We start from the raw sequence: 27119 nt of genomic DNA on the forward strand, positions 1-27119 counted from the left end.
GAGACCCGGGTTCAATTCCTGACTCAGGCGACTGTGTGGAGTTTGCATGTTCTCCCTGTGTCTGCATGGGTTTCCTCCGGGTGCTCCGGTTTCCTCCCACAGTCCAAAGATGTGCGGGTCAGGTGAATTGGCCATGCTAAATTGCCCGTAGTGTTAGGTAAGAGGTAAATGTATGGGTGGGTTGCGCTTCGGCGGGTCAGTGTGGACTTGTTGGGCCGAAGAGCCTGTTTCCACACTGTAAGTAATCTAATCTAATCTAATGAAAGATGATGGACAGAGTACCAATCAAGCGGACTGCTTTTTCCCCCAATGGGTGTATTGTTGAAACTGCAGGCACCCAAACAAGTGGAGAGCATTCCTTTATATACATAATTTGTTACTTGTAAACAGGATTTAGGAAGTCAAGTGGTGAATTTAGCATGGCCAATTCACCTGACCCGCACATCTTTGGACTGTGGGAGGAAACCGGAGCACCCGGAAGAAGTCGTCCGAGTCGGGAATTGAACCCGGGTCTCCGGCGCTGTGGGGCAGCAGTGCTAACCACTGTGCCACCGTGCCGCCCAGTTCATGTTCATTCTCTTTATGACTGAAAGGTTGTAGCTGTCTGTGCCTTCTCCAAGATGCATTGCAGTAAATTGCCAAGATTCTCCTGACAACACTTGCAAACCTCAACACCTATAAGGCAGCAGATGAAAAGGAACACCATGATCTACATGTTCTTCACCAAGCCTTGCAATCCTGACTTGGAACTACTTCATTGTTCCTTCATTGTCATTGTGCAAAAACCCTGGAACAACTACTCCTGACCAGTGTGATGTACTCTCCCCTCAAAGACTTCAAAAATTCAAGAAATCTACTCCATCCCACCTACTGCAGAATCCCTAGCTTCTGACCGGTTTCTGTAGTCACAATATTTATACAGCAAGTCAACTTTTGATAAATGAAACCTCCAGGGCGTTGATAGTGGAAGAGTCAGGATTGGCAATATCAAAGATTGATTGTCAGACTCCCCTTTGTTTGGGATTGTCATTGTTGATACTTGTGTGGCACCTATATTACTTGCACTTATCAGCCCTAGCATAAAATGGAACAAATTGAATTGGATGCCATCTCTGCTGGATCTGTGTCATGCTCAGAGTTGGCCATGGCGGTATCTGGGACAAAGTTATTTTAAGAGAATATCTGGCTTTTGCTTGACCAGTCTCTGGGACAGCTCTCCCAATTTTGGTACAAGGCCTCAGATATAGTAAAGAAGATTGACAGGGTTGGGGTGTGCTGTTGTTAACGCCAGTGCCTGTTGATGTTCATGCTTAATTTCCTGCTTTACATTAGGTAGTAATTTTGATATGGCTCATTAGGCCATTTCAAAGAGCAATTCAGTCAACTATATTACTGTTGGTCTACAGTCACGTAAACAAGCAACAGAAAGACTGCAGATTCTTTCCCTAAAGGATGTCACTAAGGTGAGGAGAAATTTCTTCACCCAGAAAGTGATGAGTCTGTGGAATTCTTTGCCATAGAAAGCAAAAAGTTCTCAGCCAAAACAGTCAATGCTTTCAAGGAAGAGTTTGATATAGTTTTGGAGATACAGTAAAGGGATCAAAGGATATGGAAAGAAGGTAGAAAAAGGACACCAAGCAGATGATCAGCCATGACCATATGAATAGAGAAACAGGCTTGATGGACTGGCCCACACTACTTCTTTCTATATTTCTACAAACCAGATATTTTTCTGTTCTAATCAATATCTGTTGTGATTGGATGCCAAGGGGGTCTGGATTACTATTGCAGTGACAACATCACTGCCTCCTAAATTCACATTATTTTATTTAAAGTATTCTAGATGATCAGCTTCAAATATCTAGGTGAAAACAAAGTAGAATCTTGGACAAATAAATTTAGATTAAAATGTATTAGGGTGCATAACAAAAACAAAATGGCAGAGCAGGCAGTAAGGTATGCTAAAAAGAAGTCAAATCATTCCAAATATTTTCCATAAAATGTTTTGACCACAATCTTCAATTTATCATGCAGAAATTTAGTACTGGAAAAGAATTGTAGAATTAAAAAAGGTCATGTGAAAATGACTACACTTGAGTTTACAATAAGTTCTACACATAGGTGTTGAGGGGGGTGTATGGCATTGAGATAGACATTAGGTCATGAATAGCTTACTCTAGCTTCTGTTTTCTGTGCTTCTGCAATATATGGCACATTATAACACATAGGTGTTCAAATACAAAGGACTGTTTATAAGAAAATGCTATCAACCGCAGAGATTCAGTAAAACAGATGTTATACTTCCCAGCATTCATGGAGTTTAGAAATTTAGTGCAAATTCAAAATGGCAGGCCAAAAGATTTAAAAATTGGACATTGGTCAGTTTAAAAATTAAACCTTTCTCAAACCCTGGATACCATTCAAAAATATGCGGAATGAATACTGAGGCTATAATCCACGCAACAAATGGAACATTTATGGAACAGCTGTTTCTTACCAAAGCCTGAAATCTGGTCTATTGAAAAAGAACAATATGGATTAAAATATCTATGGACTGGTTAATTAAATTGAAAGTGCTGTACCAGTGAAGACCAGCTTGTCAATTTGAATTTCAACATAGTATAGCCTCCAAACAAACAATTCCTCCCTAACTACTAACTACTCCCAAATAAAACAAAATCCTAATGGTACGTTGTTCCAATAAAATACAAGCCCCACTTGTATAAGAAACAATAGAATTTAGTCTTTCAAAATTACAGTTGGGAGAGATCTTCCAGAATGCTTCTCATCTTCTCTGCTAACCCTCCACCAAGAACACCTTTCTCTGTTGAATTCTGGTGTGTGAAACTCCTATATCGCTTGTTTGTGTCAGAAATATTAGTTAAGAGTGCTATAAAACCTTTAAACTCTCTAAGCACCATCTAAAAGGTGTGAGAGCCATATATTTACTCTTCACATGGCAGTTCTCTCTCCCTCTGATTTTCAAAATCTTTTATACCCTTGTGACCTATTAATTTATTTACAATCGGATTGGTTCTGGGTAGTCAAAGCCGTCAGGTTTAAATTTAATTGAGCTTTGGCATATCGGGCCTGGTTTAAATTAATTGGCTAATATTCAAATTGGTTGCCTTAACATCACAAGCTTAGGTTGCCAATCACACAGCCATATGTTTCAATTTCAATCGATACATATGTTTCAATTTCAGAAACTTCTGTGCATCTACAGCTGCTTGCAGACTCTGTTTAAATCTCCAAGCTTTAAAAGCACAACACCTCTTAAAAGGGACCAACATTTTCTCCCCTATCATTTTTACCAACAGATTCTAACCTCCTGCCTTCTAATTCACAAGTACTCTTCACAATTTTGCAACACAGTAAAACAAATGGATTAAAAACCAATAGTAGAAATTTATTAACTTTGACAGCCCTGAATTTAAACATATTTGACATTATCAATAACTATCGTCCAACAGGTTTATTTGGAAGTACAAACTTTCGGATGCTGCTCCTTTGTCAGGTAGCTAGACGAGTAGGATCATAGGACACAGACTTTATTCTGTAATTTTTAACTTTGTCCAGCCCAGTCCAACATCGGCACTTCTACATCACTGCTGTTACTAGTTAAAAGTTGTGGAAATGATTTTAATATTTTAAATTTGCTTGTGCATATCTCTATATATACACACACACTCTAGCCTAGAAGTACACGCGGTCCTAAAATTAGCAGACAAGTTAAATGCTATAGCCCTTGTAGGAAATTTATATATGCAAGTAACTAAGGTACATGAGAACAATGAATGCTACTAAGCATTTTATTCCTAATTCACTCTTGGGATTTAGGTATTGCTCGCTGTCCATCCCTCATTGTCCCAGAGAAGTTGGTTATGAGCTGCCTTCTTGAACTGCTGCACTCCATGTGGTATAAGTACACCAACAATACCACTGAAGAAACAGCAATAAACATCCAAGTCTGGATGCTGAGGTGTTCAGATGGGTACTTATAAAGTTTGTGGGGCGCCCACATAGCTGTTACTTGTCCTTTAAAGATGGAAGCACTTGTGCGTTTGGAAAGTATTGTCTGAGGAGCTTTGGCGAATTTCTGCACTACATCTTGTAGATGACGCACTGGTGTTACTGAATGTCAGTGGTGGAGGGATTGGATGTTGTGCCAAGTGGGCTGCGTTGTCCTGGATGGTGTCAAGCTACATTCATCCAGACATGTGGGGAGTATTCCATTATACTCCTGAATTTTGCCATGAGATGGTGAACAAACTTTGGGAGTCAAAGGGTGAGTTACTTGCTGCAGATTCTAATCTTCTGACCTGCTGTGACAGCTACTGTATTTATATGACAAGTCCAATTCAACTTCTGGTCAATGGTAACCTCTAGGATGTTAATGGTGGGTGAGTCAGTTATGACAACATCATTGAATGTCAAGGGACAATGGTTAGATTGTCTCTTTAGATAGTATGACATCTGAGTGGTGTGAATGTTACTTGCCTTTTTTCAGTGCAAGCCTGAATATTGTCCAGATCTTACTTCATTTGGACATTGACTGCTCCAGTGTGTTAAGGAAATTATCATCACGTCCCACACCCTCCCACCAGACTCCACCTAACTGGAAATATTGACTCAAAGTTGATTAAAAAAAGTCGTCTTATATTCCTTTACTATAGAAGGACATTCTGACCCCAGTTTTACCCAACAGCCTCCTGCAATAGTACACTCTAAAGAATGTTAAAAGCAATTTAATTACATGTACAGCACTGTTACATTGCAAATCTGTTACTGCTGCACATGTTCAGCACTAACTTAACATTTCTGAAACTGCAAAGCACAGCTAAAGTGAACAAAAACAATTTAAGCTCCAAAAAAGTTCTAAGGACCATAATGACAAAACAATTAGCAAAAGCCACCAATGAAGAACAAACAGAATGCCACATAAAATCTTTTAAGTGATTGCTGACAAGAAAACATTTAAACTTTCTATAGAAGTACTATTGTTGCACATTTGATATCTTACGCAAGTTGGTTTTGAAGTACTGAATACACCTGCTTACTCCTCGGAGTCAGGTGAGAAAGGTAATGACAAACACACCTGAGATTACCCTTGTGGGAAGTCAATTGTCTGCTGAAGGGCCATCTCCCCTGCTGACTTGCAGATTTATTTTCGAGAAATACAGAAGAATGTACTTACTTATCCAGAATGGATAATGAAAATGCTATTTATTTTTCAGGAAACAATCAAACCAATTACTTCATTGTCTGACCATGACTCCCTCAAACCTCTTCCCAAATATCTCTGGCAACAATCACCCACTTTACATGTCTCTGCATTTATTTGTAGCACACAACATGATTTCTGACTCATCTTCAGCAAGCCCTCAGAAGCTTATAGTTTCAACAGTTTATGCCCATTATTTTTATTCCTATGCCATAGTTCTCATAAATATCTGCAGTCTTAGGACACTGCTGCCATGAGAAGAGTGGACCTTTTCCTCTCCTCCTGGATAGACATTTAAAATGGAATTCAAATTGAATTTCCCCACCATGGTAGAAATCACCCTTACTGCGGAAAACCATGAATTCAATTCAGGATCTGGCCAAACTTATAGGAGTTTCCGCATTTTAAAAACACATTAGATCAACAGGGATTGAAACACAATTTTTATTGGAAGGGCCAAAACTCAGTCAAAACAATGGGATATTCAATTATCTTTTTATATGATAGCTGCTGTTGCTAGCAATCCCCAACTTGAGCACAGAAAAGGAAATAACTGGAGCACCATTGCTGTAGTAACAATCATAAAATCAACCCATGGAACACTTTTCTGCGGCATCTCTGGTGATAGGAAAGCCACCAAATTTTGAGTCAGTGATATCAAGGCTTGGATTAAGTTCTCTAGCCAATAGCACGTGAGCACTGCTGCTTGTTTAAATGATTTACCATCAGAAAGGTCTACAGCCAAAATGCCTAAAAATTCACTTTCAGGCATCAGGAGTTCGTTATGATGTATGGGAAGATTCCATAGATATTACAAGACCATTTCAGCCAAGAGTTTAGTAACATTGAAGCACCAATGAGTTACATCAAGAGAACCAGTATTACTTAGACATTTTTTTCTCCCATCTGATAAGCAATAGAATATACTGCAAAAAAGACTCATTAAATGAGGAAGATTCTCTAGGTATCACAATCTTTTGATTTGTTTGCTTCAATTAAGGTTATAAGATCTCAGCCATTACAATTGCATAGAATCAAATAGTTCCAGTTCAAGGATTAAACAGCAGAAAATACACTTTAGATGCATTAAAAAAATTACTAGGTGCACTGAAACTTTTAGTTGTCAGTTTCATCTGAAATCAAAGGTTACAATCATTTTAAAGCATCAACTATCCTATCCTGTGGCTGAAATTAAACCAACCAATATAGCAAGCTCTCACTGGCTAGACAACAAGTCAAGAAAAGGGGTTTCTCCAACTCTAAACAGGAGATGCATTGCTGAGTGATCTATTTCTACTCCAGTCACTAGTTGAAGTGCAACAACAATTCAGCAATGGCAGCAATTGTAGCTGCGTGAATTTTGCTCTGGTGAACATCAAATGACAGCAGAATATAGGTATTTAACATGGAGTGAGCCTGCAGAGCTTGACTATTCACCTCATCAACCAAGAATTTCCATTATCACAGGGAAAGTGTTACATATGCAGAACTACTAATCCAATAGCCTGAAACTGGAAATCACCACCACCTGCTCTGGCCTATGTGACACCAGGTGTACAGCAATGTGATTCACTCTTAATTTCGCTCTCAAAATGTATTAGCAAGTCACTTGGTTCAAGAGAAATTAGGCAACAATTGCTGGCCTCTACAGAAGTTATAATCTAAGCTTCTATTTCCATGGTGAGAGACAAGTATCCAATCCCTATTTCAAACATTAATCAGCTGTCAAGTTCAGAACTTCAATTTCTAGTTTGCTATTAGAAGATAACTATATTATAATGCCCTTTGTAGTTGTCCTCAGTAAACTTATTTCCTGTTAAACTATTGCAAGGTATTACTCAATACACAAAAATCAAAAACTTGACTTCATTCTTGGATGACTGGTCTGTTCTTCTATAGTCTTAATTGTACTGGTACTGACTGGAATGGCAGCCACAGCCTTAGACTCCAGGCATCAGTGGGACAAAGGTTTCAACTGTCTCTGCCTCTCATTAACATTATATCTGGCAGTGAAATTTTTAATTGGAGATCTGGTTACTGAATACACTTGCATTATTGTAAGTCACAACTTGCTTGCATGCTAACTGCCATCATCAAAAGTCACGTGAGCCAGTCAGGAAGTAGCAGTCCAAGTTTGACCTGAATTTGTTCAGGGAAGATGTGCGTGAATGAGGCTCTGATGCAACCAGATGAGGCTGATGAGGCAGCAGCCCTTCCTTCCAGTATAAGTATGAAAACCTTAGTTGTATCAAAGTATTAAAAATATTATTTACTTGTTTTGACCGACCTCAGCAAAGAGCAGCCATTCGTATTGTAAAATGAGATTGCAATACATTTCAGTATCTAACCTTCACTACATGTAATTTGGGAGACATAACTAACATTCCAATTGTTGGACAGACTCTAGTTAGTTACAGAAATTTTCTAAACAAGCTGTTCAGAGAAATTATTACACACCTCTGGTGCAGGTGGGACTTTAAAGTTTTCCACTAATTGTCAATCATTTCAATAAATGTAAATATGAGGACAGATATGGAACAGAAAATCAACAGCAAGGGAATATTTGCCACAGCTCAGAGATTCAAAACTATGTTCCATGCATCTACAGAGATTATTAATTATAGAAATGTCATTCGTTGATCTGATTACTGGAGTATCTAAGCAGGTTATCAAGAACCAACTGAATTAGTTTCCAGGCGTATAGTGCTTAAAGTTAATGACAAAAAGGCTTATTCCCTATCCACAAAAGACAGGAAAACTAAAAACTGACATTAAACATAAATAATTCACATTTTTTCATGATATGGCAAAGGACTTCGTAGCCACTGAAACTCTTTTGAAGTAGTCATTTGTAGCAATGTTGAAAAAGTGGCAACCAATTTGTACCTATTAGGTTCCTCAAATATCAATAAATTAATAAACTGATTAACCTGTTGCATTATTCTGGTTGAGAATAAATATTGATCAGAACAAGATGGAAATGCACCAGCTCTTCTTCAAATAGTGTCAGTGAATCTTTTACATCTATCAGGAAGGGCAAGACTGTCAGTATTAGACTAACATACCAGTTTGGATTTCAGCACATGCTCAAACCTCGTGAGTTTGAATCCTGAAAAATATAATCTAGATCTGGCACCAATTAATGTCAGAGATGTACAGCACAGAAACAGACCCTTCTGTCCAACTTGTCGATGGCAACCCGATATCTTAACCTAACTCAATCCCATTTGCCAGCACTTGGCACATATCCCTCTAAACCCTTCCTATTCCCATACCCATACCCATTCAGATGCCTTTTAAATGTTGTAATTATACCAGCCTCTACCATGTCCTGTAGCAGCTCATTCCATACATACATTACCCTCTATGAAAATATTGCCCCTGAGGTCCCTTTTTAATCTTTCCCTTCTTACAGTAAACCTATGCCCTCTAGTTCTGGATTCTCATACCCCAAAAGGAAGAGAACTCATCCATTCATCCTATCCATGCTCCCCACAATTTTATAAACCTCTACAATGTCATCCCTCAGCCTCCGATGCTCCAGGGAAAACAGTCCCAGATATTCAGCCTCTCCCTGTAGCTCAAATTCTCCAACATCTGTGTAAACCTTTATTGAACTCTTTCATGTTTCACAACATCCTTCCGATAGGAATGGGGCCAGAATTGTGTGCAATATTCCAAAAGCGGTCTAACCAATGTCATGTACAGCCACAGCATATCCTCCCCAACTTCTATACTCAATGCTCTGACCAATAATGGAAAGCATACCAAACGCCTTCTTCACTATCCTATCTACCGGCAACTCTACTTTCAAGGAGCTATGAACTTGCACTCCAAGGTCTCTTTGTTCAGCAACACTCCCCAGGATCTTACCGTTAAGTGTATAAGCCCTGCTTGGATTTGCTTTTCCAAAATGCAGCACCTTGTATTTATCAAAATTAAATTCGATCTGCCACACCTCAGCCCATTGGCCCATCTTATCAAGATCCTGTTGTAATCTGAGGTAACCTTCTTCGCTGTCCACTACACCTCCAATTTTGGTGTCATCACCAAACTTACTAACTATACCTCCTTTATTCACATCCAAATCATTTATATAAATGACAAAAAGCAGTGGACCCAGCACCGAACCTTGTGGCACACCAGTGGTCACAGGCCTCCAATAAAGAAAAGCAATGCTCCACACCACCCTCTGTTTTCTTCCTTTGACTCAGTCAGTATCCAAATGGCTAGTTCTCTCTGTATTCCATGAGATTTAACCAGTCTTCCATGAGGAACCATGTTGAACGCCTTATTGAAGTCCATATAGATCACGTCTACTGCTTTGCCCTCATCAAATCTCTTCGTTATTTCTTCAAAAAACGCAACCATGTTAATGAGACATAATTTCGCATGCACAAAATCCTGCAGATTGTCCCTAATCAGTCCTTGCCTTTCCAAATACATGTAAATCCTGTCCCTCAGGATTCCGTCCAACAACTTGCCCACCACCGATGTCAGGCTCACTGGTCTATCATTCCCTGGCTGTTCCTCATCACCTTTCTTAAATAGTGGCACCACATTAGCCAACCTGCAGTCTCCCAGGACCTCGCCTGTGACTACTGATGATACAAATATTGCAGCAATCACTTCCCTAGCTTTTCCCAGAGTTCGAGGGTACACCTGATTAGATCCTGGGGATTTAACCACTTTTATCTAACACCCCCTCCTGTAATATGGACATTTTCAAGAGGTCACCAAATATTTCCCCACATTCTATATCTTTCATGTCCTTCTCCACAGTGAACACTGATGCACAATACATGTTTGGTATCTTATCCATCTCTTGCAGCTCCACACGTCGGCTGCCTTGCTAATCTTCGAGGGGCCCTATTCTCTCTCTAGTTACCCTTTTGTCCTTAATGTACTTATAAAATCCCTTTTGATTCTCCGTAGCCAAAGCTATCCTATGTTTCCTTTTTGCCCTCCTGATTTCCTTCTTAAGTATACTCCTACTGCCTTTATACTGTTCTAAGGGTTCATTTGATCTCTTCGGTCTACACCTGACATATGCTTCCTTCTTTTTCTTAACCAAAATCTTAATTTTTCTAATCATTCAGCTTTCCCTACAATTACCAGCATTTCCTTTCACCCGAACAGGAATATCTTGTCTCAGGATTCTTGTTGAAAATGTGTTGCTGGTTAAAGCACAGCAGGTCAGGCAGCATCCAAGAAACAGGAAATTCGACGTTTCGGGCCAGAGCCCTTCATCAGGAATTCCTGATCGTCGAATTTCCTGTTCCTTGGATGCTGCCTGACCTGCTGTGCTTTAACCAGCAACACATTTTCAGCTCTGATTTCCAGCATCTGCAGACCTCACTTTTTACTCAGGATTCTTGTTACCTCATTTCTGAAGGCTTCTCATTTTCCAGCTGCCTCTTTACCTGCGAACATCTGCCCTCAATCAGCTTTTGAAAGTTCTTGCCTAATACCATCAAAATTAGCCTTTCTCCAATTTAGAAATTCAACTTTTAAATTTAGTGTATCCTTTCCCATCATTATTTTAAACTAATAGAATTACGGTTGCTGGCCACAAAGCGCTCCCCCACTGACACCTCAGTCACCTACCCTCCCTTCTTTCCCAAGAGTAGGTCAAGTCTCTGAATCAGAAAATTTTCTTGTGCTTCCAAGGTAGTATGGTATTTGCAGATACATTCTATTTTTCTCAAAAAGCACACAATCTGCAGGCAGTCAATGCAAGCACTCAATCCATATAACACTTTATAAATTCATACTTTGAAAACAGAACCAGTCTGATTCGAGATTGGGATACAGACAGAATCTAACCCCACACCTTTAATTCATTGTCTGAGTTGAGATGTCACTTTTATTAATATAAAGCCTTAAGCTTTCTCGAGAATGAGACTTAAAAGCAGTTCTGGGATTTGCATGTTAGTGAAACGAAACCTGCAACCCATTCTAAAAGATGAAACACTTAACAGCAATCTAGTTTTGTTCAATATATCTTTTCAGTTGTATGACAATATAAACTTTTGCTATAAATTGTGTCTTATGATCCTGCTGCACAGCTACCTGAAGGAGGAGCAGCACTCCGAAAGCTAGTATTTCCAAATAAACCTGTTGGACCATAACCTGGCATTGTGAGATTTTTAACTTTGTACACTCCAATCCAACACTAGCACCTTCACATCAAACTAAGCAGGCAGAGGTTGAGCTCCAGTGTATAGAAGTAGAAAAGAGGAATATTCAGAAACCGTTCTATTCAATACTCTATCTAATATGCTACTATTTCCTTCACTAGCTTTTGCATGCATAGACAAGATTGACAAGCTACAAGCATAAATAATCATGATGAAATATGGTATAGCGATAATAAAACAGAAAAATGGCTTAAAGGTGGGGAAGACTAGGTGCTTAATATTCATTGATACAAAGTGCCAGAAAAGACAGGCAAGGAAAAAGCAAATCTGTTTTGTTAGATTTGATCCGAACAAGGATATGAACACGCTGTTAAACTTCTGGATATTAAGAAAGTGACAGAGGGAAAAATCTACAGTGAAATTAAAGATGTACAAGAGCTGCACAGCAAAGATATTACTCTTGTTGAGTTTGATAATGTTAAGGGTGGAGACAAAGGAATTTCTGGAGTGAGTTCTTAAGCATTGTTTTCTTGGTCCAAGCAGGAAGGAGACATTGCAGGATCTGGTGTTGAGGAACAATGTCAACCAAATGCTGATGTGAGAACACTAGGGTAAGAAAGATAATTCTCTCCTAAGGTTTAAATTGGTAATGATGAGGAGATTTTTCTAATCTAAAGTATAATTTCAGAATTGGATAAGAGTTTTCTTCAAAAGGGACCCAGCAGGGTAAAATAGAAAAAAGAAACTGGCAGGATAAATTACTGCAATGATGACGAAAGGTAGGGGAACCAAAGCTAGGGTGGCTTGGATGACGAAGGAGATAGAAAATATGGTCAAAACAAAAGATGAATCATGTATTTCAGGTGAATTCTTCAAATCAGGCCAAAAATAAATCAACGGTGGGAATGAAAGGGAAACTAGGACAGCAAAGATAAAATGCATCCATAAAACACCAGTTAAAATAAAGATAAAAATATTTGTTTTAACTGATTCATAGATAATAGTACTAAGATAGGAAGTTGGTCCCGTTAGGTACAAAGAGACTGAGAAATGCATAGTGAGCAAGACAGTGCTAGAATACTTCGTCAATGCTCTGAGTGTTTTAAAGGAAAAAGATGTTGACAAAATAATCAACAGAATCGGCGATACTGCAACTCTTCAATCCAAGTACATCACTGCCTGATGTTTCTCGGGGTACATGCCCTTGGTAACTGACCTTCCCTCCATCATGAGGTCAGGAATAGAAACATTCACTTATGATTCTGTGATGTACAGCATAATCCCTGACTCAGGTACCGAAGCAATGCATGTTTCTGCGAGACCTGATAATAATCAGACTTGGCCTGGTAACTGGCAGGTAATATTCACACTACATGTGCTGATCAATGTTCAAATCCTGTAGTGAATAAATCATCTCCTGTCTCCCCAGTGAATATCCAAAATTTACAAGGCTCAAGTCAGGAGTGTGATGGAATGCTACTCACTTGCCTGGATGAGTATAGTTCCAGCAACACTGAAGCAGCTCATCACCATCCAGGAGAAGACAGTCTGCACAATTAGCATCCCACCCGTCAACTTCAACAATCAATACCTTCACCATCGATGCATAATGGTGCCAGTCTATCAAGGCTCCTTCATAAGGACACTATAAACTGCTTAAATCTAGAAAGACAATGACAGCAGATGCTTGGGAATTCCACCACTTCCAGGTTCTCATGTAAGCCACAGACCATTCGGACTTTGAATTATATTGCCATTCCTGCAGCAATGACTGGTCAATATCCTGGAACTCCCTTTTTAACAACTATGAGGGTCCACCTACACACCAAGAACTGCAGCAGCTTAAGTTGGCTACTCACCACTGTTTATTCCAGCTCAATTTGGGCAGTAAAGATTGGCCCAGTCCACGTTCCATGAATTTTAAAACAAAGGTTACAGGCATGCATGGACAAACTGGCTAGGCTTAGAATAGTTAAGTCACCTAGTCTAGATGGCATGCATCCCAGATAAGTGAAGGTGTCAGAGGATTGGAGATTGGCAATGTCTCTCCTTTATTTAAGAAAGGGTACAAGGTCATTGTTAGAAACTAAGGCTGGCCAATTTAACATCAATAGTGGACAAGGTTTTAGAAATAATTATCAGGGAAATAAAATCAACAGGATATTGGAGAGCTTTAAGTTAATTAAGGATAGCCAGCTCAGATTAACCAAACTGAACTTTTTGATGTTGTACTAGCCAAGGTTGATGAAGGAAAAAACAACAGATGCTGCCCAGCTGGATTTTAAGAAAGCATCCGAAACTATTGCCGAAAAGGCTAGTTATCAAAACTGAGGCTCATGGAATCTATGGAATTCCATGCTCAGTGAAGTACTTGAGGCTTCCTCGTTGAATGTTTGTAAAGCTTAGATAGATAATCTTTTGAACAATAAAGGATTCAGGGATATGGTGAGAGGGTGTGTAACTGGAGCTGAGGCCACAAAAAGATCAGCTATTTATTGAATGGCAGAGTGGGCTTGAAGGGTCAGATGACCTACTCCTGCTCAGAGTTCTTATATTTTCATTGTACAGGAAGGTCATCACCAGCTTGGATAAAGAAAGTTTGATTTAAGAACATAAAATAACAAGCTGTGGAGAAGTAATTATTAAATACAACAAATAGATAAATTTCAGCTATACTGTGATGCTTGAGAAGAGATAGCACATGAAATCCTCCATTTGGTCACTTCCTAACTTTATTCAGAACTGAGCTCTCAAATAAAAACATGCTTTTTCTGAGAAAACAAATCATCTAACGGATCTTTATGTCTCATAAAAACAGAGTTTTAGACAAGGACTGATATTTTTACATCATCAGCCACAGGTGAGGTCCCAGAAGACTGGAGGGTAGCGAATGTTCTGTCCTTATTCAAGGAGGGCTGCAGAGAAAAACCTGGGAACTATAGACCAGTAAGCCTAACATCTGTGATCGTTAAGTCACTTGAGGTGATGATGTTGGAGCACTTAATGAAGAAACAGTGTTTCCCAATAAACATTTGGACTATTAACTTGGTGTTGTATGATTTTTAAATTTGAGAAAATTCTGAGAGATAAGATATTCATGCATTTGGAAAGACAGGGTTTGATTAGGAATAGTCAGCATAGCTTTGTGCATGGAAGATCATGAGTCACAAATTTGTTAGAGTTCTTTGATGAAGTGACCAGAAATGCTGACTAGGACAGGGCAGTTCAAAGTTTGTGAGAAGATTTGTAGCTCGGGTGCTCGTTGTTGTGGTTCTGTTTGCCGAGCTGGGAGTTTTTGTTGCAAACGTTTTGTCCCCTTTGTGTTTGTTGATAGAATCAGTGAATGAATGATCACATCAACCTGGACCCAATATACCGGCCACTGCAGCAGACAGCAACTGACAACTGGAAGCGGCAGAGACAAGCCACTATAAATGCCGGAGGAAACATCACGGAAGCGCTTCACAGGAGGCTCCCAAGCACTGAGGATGTCACCTAGACAGGGGACGAAACATTCGCAACAAAAACTCCCAACTCGGCAGACAGAACCACAACAACAGGGCAGTGGACATTCTGAAATCCGTACAAAGGCCTTTGATAAGGGTCCACATGGTAGGCTGCTCTGAAAGGTTAAATACGTGGAAGCCGGGGGAGCTGGCAAATTGGGTGCACAATTGGCTTGAATGTAGGAAGCAGAGGTGAATAGTGGAAGGATGTTTGTCGGACTGGAAGCCTGTAACTAGTGGAGTGCCTCAGGGGTTGCTGCAGCCTGTTTCTGTTTGTTATCTATATCAATGAGGTGTATGAAAATGGCATGATTAGTATGTTTGCAGATGGCTCTAACACAGGAGGTATCGTGAACAGTGAGGAAGGTTATCAGAAATTGCAGCATAGAGTCATAGAGATGTACAGCATGGAAACAGAGCCTTCGGTCCAACCCATCCATGCCGACCAGATATCCCAGCCCAATCTAATCCCACCTGCCAGCACCCGGCCCACATCCCTCCAAACCCTTCCTATTCATACACCCATCCAGATGCTTTCAAATGTTGCAATTGTACCAGCCTCCACCACTTCCTCTGGCAGCTCATTCCATACACGTGCCACCCACTGTATGAAAAGGTTGCCCCTTGGGTCTCTTTAATATCTTTTCCCCCCACACCTAAATCTATGCCCTCTAGTTCTGGATTCCCCCAGCCCAGGGAAGAGACTTTGTCTATATATCCTATCCATGCCCCTCTATAAACCTCCATAAAGGTCACCCCTCAGCCTCCGACACTCCAGGGAAAACAGCCCCAGCCTATTCAACCTCTTTCGATAACTCAAAACCCCCCAACCCTGGCAACATCCTTGTAAATCTTTTCTGAACCCTTTCAAGTTTTACAACATCCATCCGATAGGAAGGAGACCGGAAATGCACGCAATATTCCAAAAGTGGCCTAACCAATGCCCTGTACAGCCAGACCTTATCAGCTGGGGAAGTGGGCTGAGAAAGGACAAATGGAGTTTAATATAGATAAGTGTGAAGTCTTGCTATTTGGAAAGTCAAATCAAGGTAGGAGTTTCATGGTGAATGGTAGGGCCTTAAGGGACCTTGTAGTTCAAGTGCACGTTTCTCTGAAAGTAGAGTCACAGATAGACAGGGCAGTAATGGTGGCTTTTGGCACACTGGCCTTCTTCAATCAGAGCATTGAGTATAGACGTTAGGAAGTTATGTTGCAGTTGTGCAGGATGTTATTGAAGCCACACTGGTGTATTAAGTTTGGTTTTGGTCACTTTGTTATTGGAAAGATGTTATTAAACTAGGAAGAGTGCAGAAGAAATTTACAAGCATTTTTTTTTTAAGAATAGATTAGATTAGATTAGATTAGATTACTTAATATGGAAACAGGCCCTTCGGCCCAAAACGTCCACACCAACTCACCGAAGCGCAACCCACCCGGAACCATTCCCCTACATTTACCCCTTCACCTAACACTATGGGCAATTTAGCAAGGCCACTTCACCATTTTTTGGATTGTGGGAGGAAACTGGAGCACCCAGAAGAAACCCACACAGACACGGGGAGAATGTGCAAACTCCATACAGAGTCGCCTGAGGCGGGAATTGAACCCGGGTCTCTGGCGCGGTGAGGCAGCAGTGCTAACCACTGTGCCCCAATGCTGCCAGGACTGAAGAGTCAGACTTATAGGGCAAGTTGGACAAGCAAGGAGTATTTTTCTTTAGAGTATAGGAGACTGACAGGGAATCTTATCGAACTGTATAAGATCATGAGAGGCATGGATAGGATGAATATACTCAATACTTTTCTCAGGGTTGGGGAATCAAGGACTCGAAGGCATCAGGTTAAGGTTAGAGGGGAAAGATAAAAGGGAACCTGAGGGGCAACCTTTTTTTTAAACACAGTAGTACACATATGGAATGAGCTGCCAGTGGAAATGGTCGAGATGGGTACATTAACAACATTTAAAAGGCATTTGGACAAATACATGGATAGGAAAAGTTTAGAAGGATATGGGCCAAGTTCAGGAAAATGGGGTTAGCGTGGAAGGACATTTTGGTCAGCATGGCCCAGTTTGGACCGAAGGGTCTGTCTCCATGTTCTCTCTCTGTGACTGGCAGCATGGGTTTATGCAATGCGGAAATTTCTTCCTAAAATGTCATATTCTAGCAGGTGTCTAATTTGCACTTGCAATGCAAACACCGAAATGTGAAGTCAATCGAATCCTATTTTACAGTTCCATTCCTGGTTTGTCTTAATGGGGCTGGAAGTTTGGAAATGTTTGTTTTCATCACTGTTGCCTCACAGATGTGGCATCAGAGTCAAAGCGCCAAAATCTGGTTCATTTCAGCAACTTGAGAATGCTCATTTGTTGCCCCAGAGCCTGCACAGTCCATGAAATCAGGGCTTAGACACTATGTCACCAATAAACAAACGAAACATGAAGTTTTGTTAAATCTATGTCCCACCTTGTCCTTTTGCATATCATTCCTCTTTTTCCCTTTTATTAAAAAAGTAGTATCACAGGGAGGTCGTTCTGACTCCATTCACCTGTAGCTCTTGATAAGGATTAAGCCAGGTGCAGGAAGAGCAATGATCAGCTGATCCTCTCTAGCTATACAGAAATCATTAAGTTGAACTGGATGGATTAAATGACCTTTTCACAGGCATACTTTTTTCTGGCTTTGTTCAATTACACTTCAGATTGTAAAGCACTGGACACTCAAATCTCTGGGACAAAATCAAAATTCTACAATTTGCATGTCAACAGATGATGTCCATAACCTGGAGTCTGTAGTTAATAGCTACTTACCAAAACCTGAATGCCTTCTTTTTCAACAGGAGCCTTGTCATAGGTGGCTTCACAAACTCGAACCAGTGTGGTAACACCAAACTTCTTGAGTTCCTGAGAAGGCACAACAATAGTTTGCATTAAAAAAATTCTTTCAGAAGACTTTTTTTTCCTGTTTCTGCTTTCCCTGATTGGTTGATTGGTTTGAATGGTACTTTTGATTTGTCAGGGAGATGGTCAGCTATGGTGAATGAAATAAAGGCAATGTCACAATGGAGGGTGGTCAGTTTTATTATTGTGGAATGCTTTTTTATGGGCTCCCGTACAACACTGGGAATCGACAGGCCGGGGTTTGTGGTTTGCAGCTGGCAGACTGAGCAACTGCTGGATATCAGTCCATAGCTGTAACTTTGGTATGGTTTCTGACCCCATGAGCATTCAAATTCTTAACGTCTGCTTTGGAAGCAGGAAATACTACCAGTAACTAAAGATTTGCACATTTTTGGGGTTTTGGGCACCTTTGAAAAAAAAAATCACATGGTTTACTTTTAAATCGCTTTGCATTCTTTCTTAAAACTGTTCTTTGTTGTTTCAATAAGAACATTAATTTTACTTCCTTCGGTTTTTCCTTAGTTTAAGTTCTGAGTTTACTGAAGCACAAGAACAGCAACATACCTGAACTACACCTTGATGCTTTTGCCTTCAATTTGACAGATTTTAGTTAATCAATAGTGATTGCAAATTTTACTTGCAGTTCAAACTTTATCAGGACTACTAGAAATAAAAAAAATCCTCAGGGTTGAAGAAAATCATATTGCTGCAATGACAAATTTTACCATGATGGCAACTGGATATTTGTGGCAATTAGAAGCAGAGACCTGCAACATTGATTTGAGTTTGGCTGCTTCTGCATCATGTGGGGTTGATGCAAGTTAAGTAATGATAAGAATTTAATATGTCTTTGAGAAAAGTGTATTTAACATGTAGCTGAAGGAATCTGAAAGGCATCACCACTGTGCTACAATGGCTCAACGTAAGGTTTTTCAAAAGCTTAGTACTCTCACTGCTTTCATAGAGTCCTATAGCACGGAGACAGGCCCTTCAGCCCAAACAGGGCCATGCCGATGAAAATGTCCATCCACGCTAACCCCATTTCCCTGCACTTGGCCCATATCCTTTAAAACTTGCCTGTGTATTTGTCCAAATGCCTTTTAACTGTTGTTACTGTACCTGCCTCAACCACTTCTGCTGGCAGCTCATTCCATCTACATACAACCCTTTGTGTAAACAAGGGTGCCCCTCAGGTTCCCTTTTACTTTTTCCCCTCTAACCTTAAATTGATGCCCGCCCATCCTCAATTCCTTAATTCTGGGCAAAGTACTGAGTGCATTCCCTATCCATGCCTCGATAAGATCCCTCCTCGGCTTCCTACACTCAGTCCTTCATCAGTCAGGGCACTGAATGTAGACAATGAAACATGTGACAAAATTCCTTAAGTGTAGCCTTTGGCAGTTTGCAAACATTAGTGTCAGAATGAAGAGGCATTTGACTGCCTGTCAAACTCAAAGTTTAAAGAGCAATAGTCCTGTCTTTGCTACTCTGCACATGCAACACATGCACTGTGTACCCAACTACTTGAAGCCAAACAGCCGCATCATATTAAGAGTTATAATTAAGTTTGGCGTGTAAACATAATATCTGACAATTGCTTACCAAAGCAATCTTGGAATCATAGAATCTCTAATGTGGAAACAGGCCATTCCGCCCATCGGGTCCACACCAGCCCTGCAAAGAGCATCCCATCCAGAGCTCTCCTCCCTGTAAACCTGCATTTCCCGTGGCAATCCATCTAGCCTGCACCTCCCTGGTTACTGTGGGCAATTTAGCCTGGCTCATTCACCTAACCTGCACATCTTTGGAATGAGAGAGGAAATTGGAGGACCCAGAGGAAACCATAGAGACGCAGGGACATTGCGCAGTTTGCACAAACTCCACACAATCGCCTGAGGATGGAATCAAACTCAGGTCCCTGGCATCGTGAAGCAGCAGTGATAACCACTGTGCCACAGTATCACCCAGAGTCTGAGTGTGTTTACATGGTCAAAGTTTTGACCTCAATTTCAGGTGTTGGGAGAAGCTAACCCAGGATTGCTGCAAAGGCAGTGGCATCAGACGCAGAGAAAATGCAAAGTAAGAAATCCTGAGTCAGTACTTGTCCAAAGCTAAATCATCTGCAAAATCTTTCCCATCTGCAGCAACATCTTCCCAGTAAAGTCTCCTATTTATCCAACAGAATGTTATCAAATACCTCAGATGAAGAGTACAGTCATTTTTTTTTTACCTCAAAAGAAACACAAGACGTTTTGTCGGTGGTTGAGAAGGTTCCAGGATAAATTTGATATGATTTATTACATTAGCCCTTGGAAACAGCAGCATCATACTAGTTAGTTAATATTAATTGTAGCTGAGACAAGTGTAAACAGCAACTTTTATGCTTTAGAATTGTTGCTTTCTTTTAAAAGTGACTGTTTTATCACTGGAATGCATGCTTAGAATCTCCAGGGCATAAAGGTTTACTGGAAAAGAATGGTAAAACAGAAACTATGGGAAATACTGAGCAGGGTAAAAAATGAGGTCTGCAGATGCTGGAGATCACAGCTGAAAATGTGTTGCTGGTTAAAGCACAGCAGGTTAGGCAGCATCCAAGGAATAGGAAATTCGACGTTTCGGGCATAAGCCCTTCATCAGGAAGAAGGGCATATGCCCGAAACGGCGAATTTCCTATTCCTTGGATGCTGCCTAACCTGCTGTGCTTTAACCAGCAACACATTTTCAGCCGAAATACTGAGCAGGCCCAGCAATAATGATGGACAAAGGTAGAGTAATATTTCAGGTAGTTACCAGTTGTCAGAACTCGTTCTCACAAAAGCTTGTGAACCTGAACATAACCTTAGTTTCCTTCCCCCCCCCCCTGCCACCCCACCTCGAGAGAAGTCAACAGAAGTGACTATTTCCAAATTTGGAGTATTGGTATACAAAATGCAGCCTGGTTAAATCAGGTCCTCATCATGATAAAGTCATGGACTCTGTGTAGTAGTAGAATTGAGATTAGCAAGGCAGCCGAACGGAGGGAAGTGCTTTCTATGGATCATGTTCGTGTTCCTGACAATACAGTTTTTCCCTCCCATCAACTGGATTTTTTAAACCAGGATTTGTAAAAATCATACCACCTAAATAAAAACCTTTTATCCATCCAGACAGAAGATGGTTGAACCCTTTATACACGACTTATGTTTTTAAGCAGATGCAATATTTGGGTTGGAACATAGTCACATATAAAAGTCTGATTTGCAGATTATACTTCCGTTTTATGGTCGCAGGTTCAGTTTCCAGGTTATCTATCATTGAAGAAGTTCATCAAATGCAATGACATTGAGAGAAAAATGCCTTTAATGATGAAACTCAAATCTTGGGTGATTATACAGCCAACAATTCATTTAAGAAAAAAATCTGATGTTTGCCACTTAAGTAATTCTCCAATATAAGAAATGATGCTGAGATGCACTCAGTTTATAGACTCAGTTAAGTGTCAGCATTAATTCAGGTGGTCAGTAAGCATGAAGTATTCATAGAACAGAAACTTTCAGCAATACTGCCAATCTTCTGACACTTTCAGGATGCCTTAAGATGTGGAGATGTGGATTTTCTCTTTGGGAGAGTCCAGCACCAGATGACATAATCTCAGAGTAAGGGGTTACTCAGTTAAAACAGATGAGCAGGAATTTTTTTTTCAAAGAAGGTAGTAAATCTGTGGAATTCTTTACCAGAGAGCTGTTGTGGTTAAGTTGTTAACTATATTCAAGGTTGAGATAGTTCGATTTTTAGTCAGTCTGAAAATCAAGGGTTATGGGGTAAAGGCAGGAAAGTTGAGTTGGGGATTATCAGATTAGTCATGGATGGCAGAGCAGACTCAATGGTTCTAATATCCTACTTCTGTTCCCTCATTTTATGGTCTTATTAAGGACAACTCCCATTTATATTTGACTGGATTACAGCACAGGAACAGGCCCTTTGGCCCTCCAAGCCTGCGCTGATCAACATCCTCTATCGAAACCTGTTGCCCATTTTCTATCCCTGCACATACATGTATCTGTCTAGATACATCTTAAATGACGATATCGTGCCTCCCTCTACTGGCAAAGCGCTCCAGGCACCATCGTCTGCGTAAAGAACTTTCCACGCATATCTCCCTTAAGATTGTCCCCTTGAGATATTAAAGGGTTAATTTGTTCTGCTGACATGTCAGGAATTGGATGTCCAGTTTGGGTGGGGGGTGGGCGGTTTCCTGTTTTGTAGGCAGGATGTGACAATCTAATCATACTCTGTAAGTGCTGTTTTAAGGAATAACCTAATCATTTTACATTGTAGTGTTTTGATTCTTTCCAGAAACATTGTGTCTTGACTTTGGGGGAGTAACTGGGGATTGTCTTGTGGACATTACTGACTGCGATGTAAAATCTTGTATAAAGCAAAAACTGGTCCCTTTGTTCTGGGAGCCTCACTTGACACACTTTGCAAGCATTGCAAAGAGGGCAAGTGATCCTCCAAAAGCTCATCCTTGCTTAATAAATCTTGGCTGCTCACAGAAGTTGGCGTATTGCAGTTGCATCATGTGCACAAGAATCTCAAGAAAAACAACCTATCATCCTCTCACCTTGAATTTGTGACTCAGTTATTGAGTCCCCTACTCTGGGAAAATGCTTCTTGCTGTTGAACATGATTTTATATACCTCAGTCCCCTCAATCTCCATCTTTCTAATGAAAATAATCCTAATCTACTCAACTTGCCTTCATAGCTAGCACCCTCCATACCAGGCAACATTCTGATAAACCTCCTCTGTAGCCTCTCCAAAGCATCCACATCCTTTTGGCAATGTGGCGACCGGAACTGTTATAACTGTTATGCAGTATTCCAAATGCGGCTGAACCAAAGTCCTATACAACTGTAACATGACCTGCCAACTCTTGTACTCAATACCCTGTCTGATGAAGGAAAGCATGCCGTATACCTTCTTGGCCACTCTAATCGACCTACGTTGCCTTCGTCAAGGTACAAGGTACCTGAACACCCAATCCCTCGGTACATCAAAAGATTTTAAATACCACTTTAACTACATTAAGTGATTGTCTGTAGCCTCTGAGGAAAAAGCAATCAAATGGCAGAAATTTCCACTGCATAAACTTCAAAAACACTTTATTCATTTACCATCAACTCTCATGAAGAAGTTGCTCCTCATGTTACATTGTTGGCCGTTGTTTGTAGTAGTGAACATTTTTTACCCAGTTCAGTCTAAAGTACTTGATCAAGAGCTGAACATGCAGTGAAAGGAGCTTTGCTCTATCACTTCATTGAATTTCAAGCTTCAATATAATAACCACAGCAAACTGGACCTGCACAATATTTTATACTTCAAAGTAGTAGGGTGAAGACTCATACATAATCCACACACTTTGAGAGAAATGCAGTAAGTATGAGGGGAAGAGAGGGGGGGAAGAGAGGGGGGGGGGGGGGGGGGGGAGAGAGAGGGGGGGGAAGAGAGGGGGGGGAAGAGAGAGGGGGGGGAAGAGAGGGGGGGGAAGAGGGGGGGGAAAGAGAGGGGGGGAGAGAGAGAGGGAGAGAGAAAAAAAAAATTTGGCAGTAAGTTACTCACTGCCTTAATTAGGGTGAAAATAGGAGTTGTCAAAGATTAAATGAGCAATTTATTTTGTGTTACATGTCACCAGTTGTTTTTACAACAGATTAGTTAGTTTTTTTTCCCCCAATGCCTGCTTAAGAGAAGGTTAACTGAGTGACATTCACCATCTAACATTACTTACATTAGAAACAAAATCACATCTACTCCAGGAGTTTTAATCCATTGAAGATTGAAATGAATAGTCAAAATGACTTTTAATCCTTTACCAGTTAAATTCAGACCATTTTGCCTCTTTTTGCATTACAGTAATTTACTGTTTAGAAAAGGAGTAGGGACAATAGAATGGGGCTGGGCTTTTAATTTTCAAAATTAAACAAATATGGACATTGGCAATGCTATGGACATTAAGAGCAGGTTGAAAAAAAACAGCAGGATATGACAAACAAGTCAGTATTATGGATAATGCAATGTTACCTGAGGGGGAAAAAGGTTTTCACTTTGAAAGCGTCGAGGTTAAAATCATATATACTCAACCCACAAGTCATCTTTCAACAAGACCACCTTGGCTGCCTTTGAACATTGAATGCAAAGCCTGTTTTGTTTTCTGAACTTCTGATCACTGGACAAGAACATACAAATACAGAGGAACCTCAATTATCCGAATGAGATGGACGGGCACTATTGATTATTCGGTTAATCAATTCAACATCTTTCCTCTGGGGTTTGGAGTTTTCTATTAAGTCTGGCCCCTGTTCAGAAGGTAAGGCAGCATCACAACTCACGCAGACCCTGCCCACCCTGTACATGTGCCTAGGATTTTAGCATTGGTTTGCATGGCATGTGTGGGTGAGACTTGTCATGAGATGGTCATGCTCTGAACTCAGTTTCAAGTACCAAAGGTGAAACAGTTTGTCACAGTACCATTGGTTTTTCCTAAAGCTTTATCCTCTCCTGCAGGGGCATATTTCAACCCAAAATAAAACAGGGAATATTGCAGAGTACACTGAAAATATTGCATCAGTTTCCATGTTGATTAGATTATTTACACATTGGCCTGAAGATAACATTGTTTACCTCTGTGAACTTGTTGAGGGTAGCATTGGTTGGGTTGTGTGTGATGAGAAACTTCATACCGTCGCAGATGATTTCTACGGGGGCCGGGCGGTTCATTGTGGTTGCAACGTCAAAAAAAAAGTGTATAAAAAAAAGGGAGATTCTGAAGCAGCACTTTGTGATCCTTTTCGCTGTTCGCACTTGTGCTTTTAAAATTTCCACTCTCACAATTGGACTCAACACAGTTGATGTGAAATCCAATTCAGACTGGCACGTTTTGGTTGGTGTCTCTGAGCAATGGTGCTTCTTACAGCATCCAATTGCACAAAACACAGGCAGATTTACCCCATCCAGGCTAGGTCATTGAAAGAACAAACGTCCTCTATTTCTCACAAACTATCCAATTTTTAAATCCAGTATCCAGATGAATCCCAGTTTGCTGTTGGCACTTTTACATTTAAGATGATTTCCTCGTGGAGCAGATGAAATGGGAGAGACCTGGAGTTCACTTGTCCGCGAGGCGGCCGTGCTGTGCCTGGCAATAGTCCCTGCTGCCCTTCAGAAACTCCATAAATGAGCAACCGGAAATGCCACTGATTTTCTGTTGAAGAAAAAGACAAATCACTGAGTAAAGAATGACAAATAAACAGCCCAACCAAAACAATAATCAAGTGCTTCTAATGCAATTCATGGTGAATTGCTTTGAATGTTGATACAGAAAAACACTAAAGCCAAACATTAATACTTTTTCCACATACAAAGCAACTTATCGCATTCCTTCACCATCAGTTATGCATTTACTTTCTCCCCACTCCAATTCCACTACACAATTAGCATACATTCTCCCCTGCACTCCCAAAAATCTTATGTAATACATGTCCAAACAATTAAATCTCTCTTCAGACTCAGAACTGCCTTTTTCCAGAAGTTCCTGATGGAATTTTGTCATGTCTGGTGCTTTCACTGGTGAGAGACAAAAAAAAACTACAGATGCTGGAATCCAAACTAGACAGGCAGAAGGCTGGAAGAACACAGCAAGCCAGGCATCATTAGGAGGTGGAGAAGTCGACGTTTCGAGTATCCTCAGTACTGGGGGCTGCTCTGGGGGAGCTGCAGATAAAGGGGTGGTGGGGGAGGGTGGGGAAGTGGGGATAGGTGAAGACGGGTAGAGGGTACAACCTGGTTGGTCAATGGGAGGACTGAATCCAATTGGTGGCAGGGAGGAGCAGAAGGGGCTGGGAAGGGAGTCAGGGATGGGAAGGAAGATTATTTGAAATTGGAAAACTTAATATGGAGTCCTCCAGGCTGTAAGCTAGCCAGGCATAAGATGAAGTGTTGTTCCTCCAATTTGTAGTACGGTGGTTCGTTCTGGCAATGGAAGAGCCAAGGATGGTCATACTGTAAAGGGAGAAGTCGCCCCTGCTGGCCCAGCTGCAATGCTCGGTGAGAGGCAGGTGAGACAGAGGTTCACGTGCCTCTTTCAACCTAGTCTACTGCATCAGGTGCTTCCGATGCAGTCTCGTCTACTTTGGGGAACAGTTCACCGAGCATCACAGCAGGCAGCTCCCATATCTGCAGCGTCCCTACAACCACCCCAGGTCCTGAAGACTGGTTACACCCAAAATGTCTACCTCTCCACCTCTGTTGCTGCCTGGCTTGCCGTGTTCTTCCAGCCTCCTCCCTATCTCTGACGCTTTCACTGAGCTTGGCTGGTCAACTTAAGAGGACAGTCAGAAAATATGTTTGCCTTTACTTTTGGCAAGACAAACATGACAGGATTTGCTCTTAAATTGTATCCCTTTATCTGCCTCCCTTGAAAGCTCTGTGCGTCTTAGCATTCTACAGGATTCTCTATTTCCTTGCCCAAATTGGTCATTCGCAATGTGAGCCTAAACAGAGAATCCTGGGTGTGAAGCAGCTTTGCAGCAATGTCAGAACCAAGGTATAAGGAGTCATAGTCGTCGAGAAAGACAGCACAGAAACAGACCCTTCGGTCTATCACGTCCATGTTGACCAGATGTCCTAACCTAATCTTGTCCCATTTGACAGCGCTTACCCATATCCCTCTAAACCCTTCCTATTCATATGCCCATCCAGATGCCTGTTAAATGTTGTAACAGTACCATCACTTCCTCTGGCAGTTCATTCCATACATAGACCACCCTCTGCGTGAAAAATTTGCCCCAATAGGTCCCTTTCCAATTTTTTCCCCTCTCACCCTAAACCTATGCCCTCTAGTTCTGGGCACCCCTGACCCCAAGGAAAAGACTTTGTCTATATACGCTATCCATGCCCCTCATGATTTTATAAACCTCTATAAAGGTCACCCCTCAGCCTCTGATGCTCCAGGGAAAACAGCCCCAGCCTATTCAACCTCTCCCTTTCGCTCAAATTCTCCAAACCTGGCAGCATCCTTGTAAATATCTTTCCTGAATTCTTTCAAGTTTCACATCCTTCAGATAGGTGGGAAACCAGAATTGCACACAATATTCCAAACGTGGCCTAACCAATGTCCTGTACAGCTGCAACATGACCTCCCAACTCCTATACTCATTGCTCTGTCTGATAAAGAAAAGCACACCAAATGCCTTCTTCACTGTCCTATCTACCTCCAACTCCATTTTCAAGGAATTATGATCCTACACTCCAAGGTCTTTTTGGTCAGCAACACTCCCTATGACCTTACATATACACTAAGTGTATATGTCTTGCT

The 27119-nt window shown here is 40.9% G+C and overlaps 1 protein-coding gene and 1 long non-coding RNA gene across 7 annotated transcripts in view; one reads left to right on the plus strand and one right to left on the minus strand.

The window, feature by feature from the left end:
- LOC132829924 (uncharacterized) overlaps positions 1 to 27119 on the plus strand; it is a 220072-nt gene that overhangs the window by 187860 nt on the left and 5093 nt on the right. For 2 of the 5 annotated variants that reach the window (XR_009646284.1, XR_009646285.1), the window contains exons 4-5: positions 11908 to 11975; positions 14699 to 18228. This is a non-coding gene — a long non-coding RNA (uncharacterized LOC132829924). Of the gene's footprint in view, positions 1 to 11907; positions 11976 to 12793; positions 13082 to 14698; positions 18229 to 27119 lie in introns of those variants that run through there. The other 3 variants (XR_009646282.1, XR_009646283.1, XR_009646281.1) reach the window with 3 other exon arrangements.
- Positions 1 to 27119, minus strand: part of LOC132829922 (protein tyrosine phosphatase type IVA 2-like) — a 130327-nt gene that overhangs the window by 25017 nt on the left and 78191 nt on the right. For both annotated transcript variants that reach the window (XM_060847342.1, XM_060847343.1), the window contains exons 2-3: positions 24428 to 25007; positions 17679 to 17771 (exon numbers count right to left, since the gene is read on the minus strand). In XM_060847342.1, coding sequence (XP_060703325.1) covers positions 17679 to 17771; positions 24428 to 24523 — 189 coding nt within the window. In that variant the 5' untranslated portion in view covers positions 24524 to 25007. The remainder of the gene's footprint in view (positions 1 to 17678; positions 17772 to 24427; positions 25008 to 27119) is intronic.

The sequence above is a fragment of the Hemiscyllium ocellatum genome, chromosome 30 (assembly GCF_020745735.1).
Source record: "Hemiscyllium ocellatum isolate sHemOce1 chromosome 30, sHemOce1.pat.X.cur, whole genome shotgun sequence".
NCBI lineage: Eukaryota > Metazoa > Chordata > Chondrichthyes > Orectolobiformes > Hemiscylliidae > Hemiscyllium > Hemiscyllium ocellatum.